This window comes from Schistocerca cancellata, chromosome 1 (assembly GCF_023864275.1).
Source record: "Schistocerca cancellata isolate TAMUIC-IGC-003103 chromosome 1, iqSchCanc2.1, whole genome shotgun sequence".
NCBI classification, from domain to species: Eukaryota; Metazoa; Arthropoda; class Insecta; order Orthoptera; family Acrididae; genus Schistocerca; species Schistocerca cancellata.
In genome coordinates, this window is record NC_064626.1 from 1,119,384,230 (window position 1) to 1,119,400,436 (window position 16,207).

General features: G+C 40.1%; 1 protein-coding gene across 1 annotated transcript in view; it reads right to left on the reverse strand.

Annotated features, from left to right (window-relative positions):
* Positions 1-955: 955 nt before the first annotated feature.
* Positions 956-16,207, reverse strand: part of LOC126092337 (uncharacterized) — a 40,925-nt gene continuing 25,673 nt past the window's right edge. Inside the window, exons 2-3 of the mRNA XM_049907879.1 lie at positions 3,865-3,985; positions 956-3,762 (exon numbers count right to left, since the gene is read on the reverse strand). Coding sequence (XP_049763836.1) covers positions 3,035-3,762; positions 3,865-3,985 — 849 coding nt within the window. The 3' untranslated portion in view covers positions 956-3,034. The remainder of the gene's footprint in view (positions 3,763-3,864; positions 3,986-16,207) is intronic.

Sequence of the window (16,207 nt, forward strand, 5' to 3'; positions counted from 1 at the left end):
AACACTGTCCTTGAGGAACCTCTATTATGATTCTGCACTACGACTGGTGTGCATGCATACAGTAATCAGCAGTGCCAATGACTGTATGTGCCAAATTAGCTGTTATGACAAAACAAGAGTCTCTATGTGAGCAATGGACTGGATTATTAACCCTATTTCAGATCCAATAATTATGGCATTGGATGGGTGTGTACAGGTTTCTGACAGATTTGCTCCACATAAAGACACCTGGAGGCAAGAACAACATGAGACATCTGTAGAAACAAAGGTTGCACAGTATGCTTCACAGAATTGGTGTTAGTTGTTCCACACTTCAATGTAACAGGCAAGATCAAGTCTTACCTAGGTTTATTTAAAATTGTAACACAGTGCTGACAAAGTCTAATTTGTGAACTGATTATTTAACATACAATGTTATTAACTTACCCTGGGCTTTAGTAATTAATTGACCAATATCTCATATACAACTACTCATATTAACTTTCGTCATGAGCTGTATTAATGTTGAAAGTATTTATGCGTAGGGAAACCAAAAATTTAAAGATACCTATGCTGTTTCACAGCTTGGAAGAAAATCACATTCATGAAATAAGTGCATAATATAGCATTACCAAACTTATAGCTGCCTAGGGTCATCTGCAATATTCATTAGTTGGAACTGTTTAAAGTTGATAAATTATATTAATGATCTTATTAAACACTTTAAATTATTTTTCAAAGTGTGTTTGCTGTGCATCTGCTTCATAAAAGATTTTAAAATATCATTTTTGGTAAAGGCAGATATAATTCTTTTCTAAATCAGAAGGCATTAAGGTTCCAGTTTTTGAAAAGGAGTGTGTCAAAAATTTTTACTTCAGGTGTAAATTCTAAAGGAAAATAGTGGATTCAATTTCATCACACAGGCACTGGACTGCAGTGATATTATATGGGGTTAGTCGAAACACAGGTCCGGAAATGCATGGTTACAGATTTATTCAATCTTCAGTTCCTACAAACTGCACTGTACATCTGTAATTCCAGGTACTACATTCTGGTTACTTATCACACGAAATGTTCAAAGTGACCTCTTCCTGACAGAATACAGTTACTTCATTGAATTCCACACACAATAAAAAATTCCTGGTATTGTTCGTACTGAAGGAAACACTGTCAAGTGCATGCATAGAGAGTAGGTTCATCCACAACAATGGTCCAATGCACAAGAGAATGTGTGTCCATACAGATGAAAGTCCAGGTGTTTTAAGTTAGGTGAAGGAGATGGCCAAGCAACTGATCCACCTCTCCTTATTAAGTGCTCAGGAAAATGTGCATTTAGGTGCCTCCAGGCAGACAAACAAATGTGTTAGAGCATCACTGGGCATGAAACACATTCATCAATGGGATGCAGCAAATGGCATGTATTCTAAGTACTCAGGCAATGCAGTAAGCGAGGAATCTTTGTAGTTCTGTTCTATAAGTCTCCCGGGAAGTACATACGGTCCCAACAAGCAATCACCAACAGTGACGGCCCAAATGTTAATGGAGAACCTCTGATAATGAGACAACTGGATAGCTGCCTGGGGATTTGTGTCTGCCCACACATGCTGGTTATACAAATTCTGGGTTCCGTCCCTTTTGAAGGGACAACAGCTGCAAAGTTGAGCATCATAACAAAATGCGGCAGGAACCACTGGCAGAATGTTACTCTTAGAGGATAATCCACAGGAGACAAGGCTTATACACACTGCAGATGGTATGAGTCCAGACATTTATACGTAACGGTCTGCAGATCGCCACGTGTGGCACATTCCTCTGCGAGTCTAACTGCCTTGCGCTGATTCAAGGACTTTCCTCCACAGCTTTGAGTAGATCTTTCTCGTCCTCTGGTGTTGCACGTCATGACGACCCCCAGCTCCCAGAAGGATGTGTGAAACTCTCATATTCACAGAGAAAGCAATGAATTCCTTCAAATGTCTTTCGGTCTGGTAATCTGCAAAATGGGTAGCATTTTTGGTACAAGCAACATGCCTCCAATGCACTGCCGTCCACTAAACTGTATACAGAATGCATGGTCGCAAACTTTTGGTTGGTCTACATTTCCAGACTGCAAACCATAGGCACAGGCACCACCCGACACAAATCTTTGCTAATTATCATGGACACATTTATTGTTCCTAGCACTTATGCATCATTTCAGAGCTGATTGCACACCACAGTTACTAACAATGGATATGCCAACAACCACTTATTTAACTGGCAATCAGTGTACTTCATCTGCACATGCTGAAGAACGTTCAGGCCCATATCACACCGATTCACAATTTTATTACTTGTGTAACACTTGTAACTGGCGTCGTAATTTTCTTCCAGGAAACAGCACTTGTCTGCGTGCACTGTGTTAACAGTAAAATGCTTGAATAACTCTGTAACTGTGCATTTCTGCACCCATGTTGACATATCCTGTTTTTCATGTTGTTATAAGAGGAATCCATTCCTCAAGTTTCGCCATGCTGTTTCAAACCAATCTGTATAATGTGGAAAGTAACCAGTACTCAGGTAAGAAGTGATACCCAGCAAAGCACTCCAGGACCAGCCAGAAAGTCAATATGTTGTAACAACTTCACAAAAGATAGCCTTTCTACGAACATTCATTTATTTATGATAGGCTATGCTTAAGATGCACTGACACTCTGTAATAGGGAGCACAAACTGGTTTGACAATGTATTTGCATCAGCTTAGAGCAAACATAAATGTTAAAGCCACATTATGCAAAGAAACACATTAAGTTCTAAACTTCAGTACACAAGACAACTGCTGAATGGAAACTTCTCTCTTGTTTTGCATGTCTAGTGAGTTACTAAATAATAACTTAAATGAACATAATCAGGAAAACTGAATACAGACACTGTGAATGTTGTGTTTCTATGTTTTTAAATATTTTGGTGGCAGTATCAAATTAAATTCGTGTTGACAACTGGCTGGGCATAGAGAGGGAAGGAAAAAATTTAAAACTTCCTTTCAAATACATGTACTATTAACATTCAAACAAAAGCATTAAATATAAATGATTGCCATTACATGGCCATGTTTAGGATCAATATATTCTTGTCTGCCAATAGAGTCCTCTTCCTGTGATGCAACAGTTTCACTGGCTTCCTCTATTAGTCTGTCCAGTGACTCGATATACTGACTAATATTTTCATCGTCAACACTTGCCATCATTTCTTTTAACAGATCACACCTCTCCTGTGCTGCAGCTTGCAAGTTATCAGTGTTGACAACAGATGACTCCTGTTTCACATTAACTGCTACATTCTTATCTAAAGGGATGTCCAATTTATATTGTTTTTTGATATTATAAATGTCTTTCCTTTTTAACATGTGTACCCTTTTTAAGCTGCTTTCATGTGCACCATCTCTTATTTTCTTTAAAATTTCAGCATCTGATAGACCACTTGCAATTAAGTCAGCAACCATTGCTCTGTCGGCAGGAGTGAGATGCAGAGAACCCATAGAGAAGCTGTGGCCTGTGTGTGTGGCATAGAACTGGACACTGACTTTGCCTGATGGCATCTTTGTCGCTATCAAAGAGGCAGGACATGTGCGACCAATTTTGACCGAGGGACCAGCCAACCTTTGCCCCAAACCCACTGTTTTGAAATTTCCTGAACGGTGGCATAAATAATAAATTTTAGACTTCTGCGTGTTTAGTGTGCCACCACGTTGTTTTATGAATGAAACTCTTTTTTCACCTTCCATCTTTTCTTTCCACTGAAGGAACTCTGGAAAAAAAATATTTTATTGGCAGCAACAACTCAGCATTGACAGCAACAACTCAGAATTGATACATTCTTTTGAAAAGTGATATATTACTGTTTCCTTACGTTCCATGGAATCAAACTCCATTTCTTCTCTTTCAATCTTAATTCCATGCTGACATTCTAGATGGCTTCTTAAGTCTCGCATGAAACGGCATTTAAAATCATTGCATTCTGTGCATGACACCTTAAAAACAAAGAAAATAGATCAAGCATTTCAACAAGGAAACCACTAAACAACTAGATGTTAATGTAAGCAGATGGAAGGGTGACCTTGGGAGCACATATATAGCAAGACTGTGGCCCTACAGAAGTTACGTAGTGCAAGGTATGCAGAATTAACTAACAAAATTAACTAACAGTTGGTAAGAGGTGATATTTTGGCTTTAAATACTCTCTCTCTCTCTCTCTCTCTCTCTCTCTCTCTCTCTCTCTCTCTCTCTCTCTCTCTCTGTGTGTGTGTGTGTGTGTGTATGTGTGTGTGTGTGTGTGTGTGTGTGTGTGTGTGTGTGTGTCAAAAATTTGGAGGAATACATTGATTGTGCCAATGTTCCTGTTTAGAAACAATTATTTACTTAAAAAGTAACTGCAGAACTTTGTTAAACATATTTATTATGCTCTTGAAGATTGCAGACATGAGAGACAAACATGCTCAATCTACTCTACACGGTTTGATAAATATCATGGAAACAGGAGAGTACACCAAGAAAGAGATCCAAGATTTCATTATAACAACTCCCACACAGAGGGAGAAGACAGTGGCATTGAGGAACAAGTGTCACCTGTTGACCCAATGCAAGAAACTTAAACTGCTAGTGGCAACTATCACACACTGAGATCTAGTGGCTCAACCGATAACTCCCGCAAACAGCCTCCGGATCACAACACAATATTATACGAGAAAATAACAGAAAAATCATGCAGAAGTTAAGCCTTATGATGGAGGCTTCCACAAACAATGTAATAAGTTTTGTAAAGGAAGAAATTGAAAGTACATGATGAAAGGTACCAAAACCACACCAAACACCCAACATAGAGCAAGTAACAAAAAATGTGTTTCACATAATGAATGAAGCTCAAACACTTGCAAAAACAGATATGACACAAAATTAAGAAACAGAAATAAAAATAAACTAAGAACAATGGATTACAGTAATCTGCAGAAGAGAGAAATAACCACTAGGCACACGAGTCACTGACATATGCTAGACCAAGAGAGAGAATCCTACAAGCCGCAGATAAGAGGGCTTGCTTCTGCGCAGGATAGCTGTAGCCCGAGACAATGCCAGACCCAATAAAACAATTCCTAAATAAGAAGGCAATCAAAGAAAGGAACTCACACAGAACTGGCAAATAATGATGAATTCTGGGCAACAGGGATCACTGTCAGAATTTTCACTTTCCGCTTTTTTCTGGGACAATGGAGAGGTGTTCCTCGAATAAGACACAAGGGGAGACCCACAAGTCCATTGCTGTTTACCCTTGCAGTAGAAGAAATTATAAGAATACCTCAAAGAGGGGGGTTTAAGTTCTTATGGATTTGCAGATGGCATTGTAATAAGCTCAAAATATATTAGAAAGCAACAGGAAACAATAAATGTGACAAAAACAGAAATGGGGGAAAAGCACCTGCTTCAGCAGAGATCTTCGTACAGCAGAGAAAACTAAAGATTGTAGCAGACTTCAAATATGTCAGCATCACTAAACAAAAAAAGAGAAAAAGCACAAAATATTTTACAAAACCTGTAACAGAGAAGACAATGTAAGCAATAATGGCCACCCACAAAACAGAACATATCAGATCCCTCAGTTTGGAGACAGTACTAGCACTATTCAGAGCAAAAATCTTGCAAATATTATCGTAAGACATAAAAATCATCAGATCACATCTCACAGCGAAAAACCTAAAACCACTAGGAAGAATAAAGGCAACCTATACAAAGAAAGCATTTGGGTGTCCAAAACTACACGATCCAGACTAGTATACCTGCAAGTGAGGCAATTCTTCCACACTAAAGACCTATGGACAGATCTGATGCTACCAAACACAAGTGCTTTGGAAAGCCTTTTATGCACACTGCAAGAGAAAAGGGAAGACACACTTACAGAATTTTATGGCACAGGAGCCAAGACTGACCGAACATCGACTAAGGAAAACTTCGAGTTGAGACAAATGATCACCACAATGGTAGCCCACAGTTCCCATCACCTTATCTGCAATACCAAAACATCATGAACTAAACACAAAGTATGAGTATAAACTGTTTAACTGAATATCCCAATGTTACCATATAGGATTCTGTTTTAAAAGGAAACAGCCAGTAAGTGACTATGCAAACCATGATCTGTAAAATGTCTTTTCTTGTATTATTACAATCACATTTTGAGCTTGTGCACCTATTTGGCTGCAATGACTGTATTATTATTATTATTATTATTATTATTATTATTATTATTATTATTACATTCTACTACTACTACTACTACTACTACTCCTCACTTGAAGTGAAACTAACTAAAACAGTCAAGACATTAAGGGACAAAATAAGACTGAACACACATACGGGGTGTCCAGGCTAGGAGTATAAACAAACAAATCCTTATAATGAAAGAACTTGACATTTTATGTTGTTGAGTAACTACGCAATTTATACACACACTCTCCAAGGCGTGATCCTCAACATTTCATATACAGCACTGAGTCACATGGTGCATGCTTGCCAGTAACAGGGCACACCCATCTCCCTATGTTGGCAAACTACGCAGTTCCAGAGATGCCTCCAGATGTTTTCCAGCAGGATGTTGGACAAATAAAGTTATAAACCTTAATAGTACTGAAATATAAACAAACGTTTTGTACACCTCTAGCCTAGACACCTTGTACATAGTGTGCCAAATAACTAATGAGACTGATTTTTTCCCATGAATATTTTCAAGATACATGCCAAATGTGGTTACCATTGTGCTCCAATCATGTTGATGAATCAGTCGATACACTCTCAGCTGCTGTCAAAGCAACACAGTGCAAATAGCAGTGGTCCAACATACAGAATCTTGGGTCAATATATAGCAGAGATGCTGAGTCACAGATACACACAACAAAAAGACTCTCACAATTAAAGCTTTTGGCCTCTAAGGCCTTCGTCAACAATTGACACACATATGCATACACACACAAATGCAACTCACACACATGACTGTAGTCTCAGGCAACTGAAACAACACTGCCGTTTCAGGATTTTCCATTGCTTGGTCAGAGTCATGAGTCAAAGAGCTATGATAAAATTTTACTGTAAATTAGGAAAAATGATGTCAGAAATTTACAAAGACTTGTAACATGTTTGGGGAGATGGTCGTCTTTGTTCTATGCAATTGTTCTGCTTGTCTTCAGTGTTTAAAAAATGGAAGAGAATCCTTACAGGATAAACTATGTGTCCGATGTTCTATGTTTCTCAAGTGGATCAGTATGTGAAAATAAAGCAAGGAAACTGCTGCCAGTCAAAGACAAATTACCATCATAACACTTGCATTGGAAGTTGGTGTCAGTAAGGAAAAGGTCAGGTCCAGTTACATCTCCACTGTTGATGAGGATCCTAATATACTGAAACAAATTGTAACTGGGGACAAAAGTGTTCCCTACCACATACCAGCTCTGTTGTAATTTTAGCATAACATTTTTTGTTTGAATGACCACCAACTATCCATCCATCCAAACGAATGGCCACTGCCAAATTGTGGCTGAGAGCAAAGACACTTTGTATTAGAACATGCTACTGAGAACAACATCCTCTATTTTGGTGACCACTTCACTTCAAAGATTGTACTACTTGGATCCTTCCTTCGCCTGTAACACTCAAGTTATATTTTGTCAAAATTGTTGGCTGGAATAGAGAAAGCAGCCTCAATTTTGTTTATGGCTGTGGCTAATGGATAATAATGATCTGCTTGGAAAGGGAGATGTTACTACTAATACTGGGCTAAGTTTAGGTTCAAAATGGTTCAAATGGCTCTGAGCACTATGGGACTTAACATCTGTGGTCACCAGTCCCCTAGAACTTAGAACTACTTAAACCTAACTAACCTAAGGACATCACACACATCCATGACTGAGGCAGGATTTGAAGCTGCGACCATAGCCGTCATGCGGTTCCAGACTGAAGCGCGTAGAACCGCACGGCCACACCGGCCGGCTAAGTTAAGGTTCCATTGTTGTAAAACTCACTGCTGAGTTTTAACATAAATGTCTTATGTTTAAACTCAAACATGAGGTGGTTACCCCTTTGTTTCACAAATTAATAATAATTAATCTCAACATGACAAAATTCAGACATTAACTATCGCACACCACCCTAATGACACATACATATTCAAACACTACATGCTGATGTTGTTGTTGTTGTTGTTGTGGTGGTCTTCAGTCCTGAGACTGGTTTGATGCAGCTCTCCATGCTACTCTATTCTGTGCAAGCTTCTTCATCTCCCAGTACCTACTGCAACCTACATCCTTCTGAAGCTGCTTGGTGTATTCATCTCTTGGTCTCCCTCTACGATTTTTACCCTCCACGCTGCCCTCCAATACTAAATTGGTGATCCCTTGATGCCTCGGAACATGTCCTACCAACCGATCCCTTCTTCTAGTCAAGTTGTCCCACAAACTTCTCTTCTCGCCAATCCTATTCAACACCTCCTCATTAGTTATGTGATCTACCCATCTAATCTTTAGCATTCTTCTGTAGCATCACATTTCGAAAGCTTCTATTCTCTTCTTGTCTAAACTATTTATTGTCCATGTTTCACTTCCATACATGGCTACAATCCATACAAATACTTTCAGAAACGACTTCCTGACACTTAAATCTATACTCAATGTTAACAAATTTCTCTTCTTTAGAAACGCTTTCCTTGCCATTGCCAGTCTACATTTTATATCCTCTCTACTTCGACCATCATCAGTTATTTTGCTCCCCAAATAGCAAAACTCCTTTACCACTTAAAGTGTCTCATTTCCTAAACTAATACCCTCAGCATCACCCGACTTAATTCGACTACATTCCATTATCCTCGTTTTGCTTTTGTTGATGTTCATCTTATATCCTCCTTTCAAGACACTATCCATTCCGTTCAACTCCTCTTCAAAGTCCTTTGCTGTCTCTGACAGAATTACAATGTCATCGGCGAACCTCAAAGTTTTTATTTCTTCTCCATGGATTTTAATACCTACTCCGAATTTTTCTTTTGTTTTCTTCACTGCTTGCTCAATATACAGATTGAATAGCAACGGGGAGAGGCTACAACCCTGTCTCACTCCCTTCCCAACCACTGCTTCCCTTTCATGCCCCTCAACTTTTATAACTGCCATTTGATTTCTATACAAATTGTAAATAGCCTTTCGCTCCCTGTATTTTACCCCTGCCACCTTCAGAATTTGAAAGAGAGTATTCCAGTTAACATTGTCAAAAGCTTTCTCCAAGTCTACAAATGCTAGAAACGTAGGTTTGCCTTTCCTTAATCTAGCTTCTAAGATAAGTCGTAGGGTCAGTATTGCCTCACATGTTTCAATATTTCTACGGAATCCAAAATGATCTTCCCCGAGGTCGGCTTCTACTATTTTTTCCATTCGTCTGTAAAGAATTCGCATTAGTATTTTGCAGCTGTGACTTATTAAACTGATAGTTCGGTAATTTTCACATCTGTCGACACCTGCTTTCTTTGGGAATGGAATTATTATATTCTTCTTGAAGTCTGAGGGTATTTCGCCTGTCTCAGACATCTTGCTCACCAGATGGTAGAGTTTTGTCAGGACTGGCTCTCCCAAGGCTGTCAGTAGTTCTAATGGAATGTTATCTACCCCCGGAGCCTTGTTTCGACTCAGGTCTTTCAGTGCTCTGTCAAACTCTTCACGCTGTATCTTATCTCCCATTTCATCTCCATCTACATCCTCTTCCATTTCCATAATATTGTCCTCAAGTACATTACCCTTGTATAGACCCTCTATATACTCCATCCACCTTTCTGCTTTCCCTTCTGTGCTTAGAACTGGGTTTCCATCTGAGCTCTTGATATTCATACAAGTGTTCTCTTTTCTTCAAAGGTCTCTTTTAATTTTCCTGTAGGCAGTATCTATCTTACCCCTAGTGAGATAGGCCTCTACATCCTTACATTTGTCCTCTAGCCATCCCTGCTTAGCCATTTTGCACTTCCTGTCGATCTCATTTTTGAGACGTTTGTATTCCTTTTTGCCTGCTTCATTTACTGCATTTTCATATTTTCGCCTTTCATCAATTAAATTCAATATTTCTTCTGTTACCCAAGGATTTCTACTAGCCCTCGTCTTTTTACTTACTTGATCCTCTGCTGCCTTCACTACTTCATCCTTCAAAGCTACCCATTCTTCTTCTACTGTATTTCTTTCCCCCATTCCTGTCAATTGTTCCCTTATGCTCTCCCTGAAACTCTGTACAACCTCTGGTTTAGTCAGTTTATCCAGGTCCCATCTCTTTAAATTCCCACATTTTTGCAGTTTCTTCAGTTTTAATCTACAGTTCATAGCCAATATATTGTGGTCAGAGTCCACATCTGCCCCTGGAAACGTCTTACAATTTAAAACCTGGTTCCTAAATCTGTCTTACCATTATATAATCTATCTGAAACTTTTTAGTATCTCCAGGGTTCTTCCATGTATACAACCTTCTTTCATGATTCTGGAACCAAGTGTTAGCTATGATTAAGTTGTGCTCTGTGCAAAATTCTACCAGGCGGCTTCCTCTTTCATTTCTTACCCCCAATCCATATTCACCTACTACGTTTTCTTCTCTCCCTTTTCCTACTACCGAATTCCAGTCACCCATGACTATTAAATTTTCGTCTCCCTTCATTATCTGAATAATTTATTTTATTTCGTCATACATTTCTTCAATTTCATCATCATCTGCAGGACTAGTTGGCATATAAACTTGTACTACTGTAGTAGGCATGGGCTTCGTGTCTATCTTGGCCACAATAATGCGTTCACTATGCTGTTTGTAGTAGCTTACCCGCATTCCTATTTTCCTATTCATTATTAAACCTACTCCTGCATTACCCCTATTTGACTTTGTGTTTATAACCCTGTAGTCACCTGACCAGAAGTCTTGTTCCTCCTGCCACCGAACTTCAATAATTCCCACTACTTCTAACTTTAACCTATCCATTTCCCTTTTTAAATTTTCTAACCTACCTGCCCGATTAAGGAAACTGACATTCCAAGGTCCGATCCGTAGAATGCCAGTTTTCTTTCCCCTGATAATGACGTCCTCTTGAGTAGTCCCCGCCCGGAGATCCGAATGGGGGACTATTTTACCTCCGGAATATTTTACCCAAGAGGACGCCATCATCATTAACCATACAGTAAAGCTGCATGCCCTCAGGAAAAATTATGGCTGTAGTTTCCCCTTGCTTTCAACCATTCGCAGTACCAGCACAGCAAGGCGTTTTGGTTAGTGTTACAAGGCCAGATCAGTCAATCATTCAGACTGTTGCCCCTGCAACTACTGAAAAAACTGCTGCCCCTCTTCAGGAACCACATGTTTGTCTGGCCTCTCAACAGAAACCTGTCCGTTGTGGTTGCACCTACGGTATGGCCATCTGTATTGCTGAGGCACGCAAATGGCCTCGTTGACTGCAGACAGTTACAGAACAAACATTCCAGTGGCAGTTGGGTAATGGAGATGACCGTTGGCAATTTTGGAACAGACAGAGTCCTGTTTGCTTGACATTCAGGTCTCATATGGGAGACATCAAATGCAGTGGAGGCTCACCAGCCTCTGCACGTAGGCTAGTGACTGGACTCATGCGATAAACCTCTGATGAAAGCCTAATGACGTCCAGCTTCTGAGGTACAAAGGCCTTGCAGATCCATAAACCTGGCATCCATATTAAAGCCAGAGTCACATGAAGGCTTTATAGAGTTAGAGCAGATGTGTCCTGTCAGCTCTCCAAAAACCTGTGATTAATGCATTTGAGGATGTCCAAAGCCTTGAGGCATCTTGTCTTCAGTCATTTGTCAGACAGGGCATTTCCAACCTTGTATCTAAAACACCTGTCCAAGAGGAAGGATCATACGAAATTGGGTGGACGTACACCGAACCTCACCGATAGAGCTGCAACAAAATATTATGCCTCCAGGCAGCATTGTAGGCGTTTTCCAAATCAAAGAACACACTGATAATGTGTCACAGAGGAAAGCTTGTTGAATTGCTGCTTCGAGCAAGGTCAGGTTATTGACTGTAGAGTGGTACCTCCTGAACCCACAATGGGAGCGACTTACAAGTTAGTAGGGGCCTAACTATAGAGGTTAATCTGATCCTTTCCCGCTTTTAAAATTGGGATTAAAGTAAATTTTTCCATGAGCTGGGAAGTTTCCAGTCATCCATTTCATTAAAAACCTTAAGGAGAACCTCCTTCGACAGCGAGTCCAACTGTTTCAACATGCTGTATGTTATCAGGTCATCAACGAGCACATCATCATGAGCTACTGACAGTGCAGAATCCAATTCTGACATAGAGAAAGGCTTGTTGTATTCTTCAATGTCGGTGGAATGGAAATCAAAATTAACCCTCCCTTGTGCCTCCCAATAATGAAGGAAAGCTGGATCCTGACGAGAATCAGCCATAATGATATTCTATGATTGAGCCATTGTCTCTTGGCAATATTAGGAGAGAGACCTTTTCTCATACAGTTGCTATTAGCATTTATGAGTTCTGCCTTGAGACCTTCTGATGGCTTCCCACACTTTACTTGCAGATGTGGATCTATTGACGGACTTCAGGAGCTCTTGCAAAGAGCTCTGCTTACATTCAAATTGTTCTCCTTGCCTTTGTCCTTGTCATTCAAAAGATTGCAAGATCAGCATCTGTAGGGCACTAATTGAATCTTCATATAGCTGCCCTGATGTCCCTGATTACAGAATGATATTCATCATTCTACCAAGGCGCAGTCTGTCTCCGAGGTGTTCCCTTGGATTTTGAGATGGTTGCATCAGTAGTGCAGTGGATCATGGCTGAGATGTGATCCACCCAGTCCTGGAGATTTTCATGTTGCTTAAAAACAGCTCACTGCCTGTAAAGCACCCAGTTAGCCTTTATGAACAACCATCTTGGCAACTGGTCACTATCATTATGAAGCAGTGTCTGTGAGGGTAGGTGAGGAGGAGGAGAGGACTATGGCCGTAGACGAACCTACAGTGGTGCTAAGAAGCTTACCTTAACCCATGTTCATGAATATTATGTCTGCAGTTTGTGTCGATTCTCAAGATCCTACCTGTGGGCCAAATGCTGTTAGATCCCCGCAGTGCACTGTGTATATTAAAGTCTCCTAAAAGGAGAAAGTGGTGGTGTAGTTCATCAAGAAGATATGTCAGGGTCTCACTGTCAACGAGCTCATGGGGCAGCAAATACAAAGAGCGCACTGTTACAGAATGTGGGCCACTAACCAAACAGCAATCACTTGTAGCGGAGTAATTACGGGCATAGGTGAGGAGCGGAATGTGCTCTTGATGAACACTGCAACACCACCTTTCGCCCTATCAACAGTAAGGTCATCTTTTTATTTTATTTTATTTATTTATTTATTGTTCCATGGGACCAAATTAAGGAGAAGTCTCCATGGTCACGGAACGAGTCAATACATGGAATTATAACACGATAGGTAGAAACAGATAAAATGAAATATAAAAAACATATTCAGGCGATAAGTCTCTAGTTTAAATAAAGAAAATCAACAATGTAACACTGGAATTTGTTCTATGTACTGACTTGGCAGAAAATCCTAAGAAATTTTGGTCTTATGTCAAAGCGGTAGGTGGATCATAACAAAATGTCCAGACACTCTGTGACCAAAATGGTACTGAAACAGTTGATGACAGACTAAAGGCCGAAATACTAAATTTCTTTTTCCAAAGCTGTTTCACAGAGGAAGACTGCACTGTAGTTCCTTCTCTAGATTGTCGCACAGATGAGAAAATGGTAGATATCGAAATAGATGGCAGAGGGATAGAGAAACAATTAAAATCGCTCAATAGAGGAAAGGCCGCTGGACCTGATGGGATACCAAATCGATTTTACACAGAGTACGTGAAGGAACTTGCCCCCCTTCTTGCAGCGATGTACCATAGGTCTCTAGAAGAGCGTAGCGTTCCAAAGGATTGGAAAAAGGCACAGGTCATCCCCATTTTTAAGAAGGGACGTCGAACAGATGTGCAGAACTATAGACCTATATCTCTGACGTCGATCAGTTGTAGAATTTTGGAACACGTATTATGTTCGAGTATAATGACTTTTCTGGAGACTAGAAATCTACTCTGTACGAATCAGCATGGGTTTCGAAAAAGTCGATCATGTGAAACCCACTTCGCGCTATTTGTCCATGAGACTCGGAGGGCCATAGACACGGGTTCCCAGGTAGATGCCGTGTTTCTTGACTTCCGCAAGGCGTTCGACACAGTTCCCCACAGTCATTTAATGAACAACATAAGAACATATGGACTATCAGACCAATTGTGTGATTGGATTGAAGAGTTCCTAGATAACAGAACGCAGCATGTCATTCTCAATGGAGAGAAGTCTTCCAAAGTAAGAGTGGTTTCAGGTGTGCCACAGGGGAGTGTCGTAGGACTGTTGCTATTCACAATATACATAAATGACCTTGTGGATGACATCAGAAGTTCACTGGTGCTTTTTGCGGATGATGCTGTGGTATATCGAGAGGTTGTAACAACGGAAAATTGTACTGAAATGCAGGAGGATCTGCAACGAATTGACGCATGGTGCAGGGAATGGCAATTGAATCTCAATGTAGACAAGTGTAGTGTGCTGCGAATACATAGAAAGAAAGATCCCTTATCATTTAGCTACAATTTAGCAGGTCAGCAACTGGAAGCAGTTACTTCCATAAATTATCTGGGAGTACGCATTAGGAGTGATTTAAAATGGAATGATCATATAAAGTTGATCGTCGGTAAGGCAGATGCCAGACTGAGAATCATTGGAAGAATCCTAAGGAAATGCAATCCAAAAACAAAGGAAGTAGGTTATAGTACACTTGTTCACCCACTGCTTGAATACTGCTCAGCAGTGTGGGATCCGTACCAGATAGGGTTGATAGAAGAGATAGAGAAGATCCAACGGAGAGCAGTGCGCTTCGTTACAGGGTCATTTAGTAATCACGAAAGCGTTACGGAGATGATAGATAAACTCCAGTGGAAGACTCTGCAGGAGAGACGCTCAGTACGGGCTATTGTTGAAGTTTCGAGAACATATCTTCACCAAGGAGTCAAGCAGTATATTGCTCCCTCCTACGTATATCTCGCAAAGAGACCATGAGGATAAAATCAGAGAGATTAGAGCCCACACAGAAGCATACTGACAATCCTCCTTTCCACGAACAATACGAGACTGGAATAGAAGGGAGAACCGATAGAGGTACTCAAGGTACCCTCCGCCACACACCGTCAGGTGGCTTGCGGAATATGGATGTAGATTTTTTAGCTCTTCCAGTAGCTCCTCGACAGAATGGAAGGAGTCAGCCATGAGGAAACTCTTCAGTTTAGACTTAAAAGCGTTTGGGCTACTGCTAAGATTTTTGAGTTCTTGTGGTAGCTTATTGAAAATGGATGCAGCAGAATACTGCACTCCTTTCTGCACAAGAGTCAAGGAAGTGCATTCCACATGTAGATTTGATTTCTGCCTAGTATTAACCGAGTGAAAGCTGCTAACTCTTGGGAATAGGCTAATATTGCTAACAACAAACGACATTAAAGAAAATATATACTGTGAGAGCAATGTCAGAATTCCCAGACTATTGAACAGGGGTCGACAAGAGGTTCTCGAACTTACACCACATATAGCTCGAACAGCCCGTTTTTGAGCCAAAAATACCCTTTTTGAATCAGAAGAATTACCCCAAAAAATAATACCATATGACATAAGTGTATGAAAATATGCGAAGTAGACTACTTTTCGTGTTGAACTATCACTTATTTCAGATACTGTTCTAATGGTAAATAAAGCAGCATTTAGTTTCTGAACAAGATCCTGGACGTGGGCTTTCCACAACAGCTTACTATCTATCCGAACACCTAGGAACTTGAACTGTTCCGTCTCGCTTATAATATGCCCATTCTGTCTGATCAAAATATCGGTTCCTGTTGAATTGTGAGGTAGAAACTGTAAAAACTGAGTCTTACTGTGATTTAGCATCAAATTATTTTCCACAAGCCACGAACTTATTTCATGAACTACATTATTTGATACTGTTTCAATATTACACACAAGATCCTTCAGTACTAAGCTGGTGTCATCAGCAAACAGAAATATTTTTGAATCACCTGTAATACTAGAAGGCATATCATTTATATAAATAAGAAACAGCCGT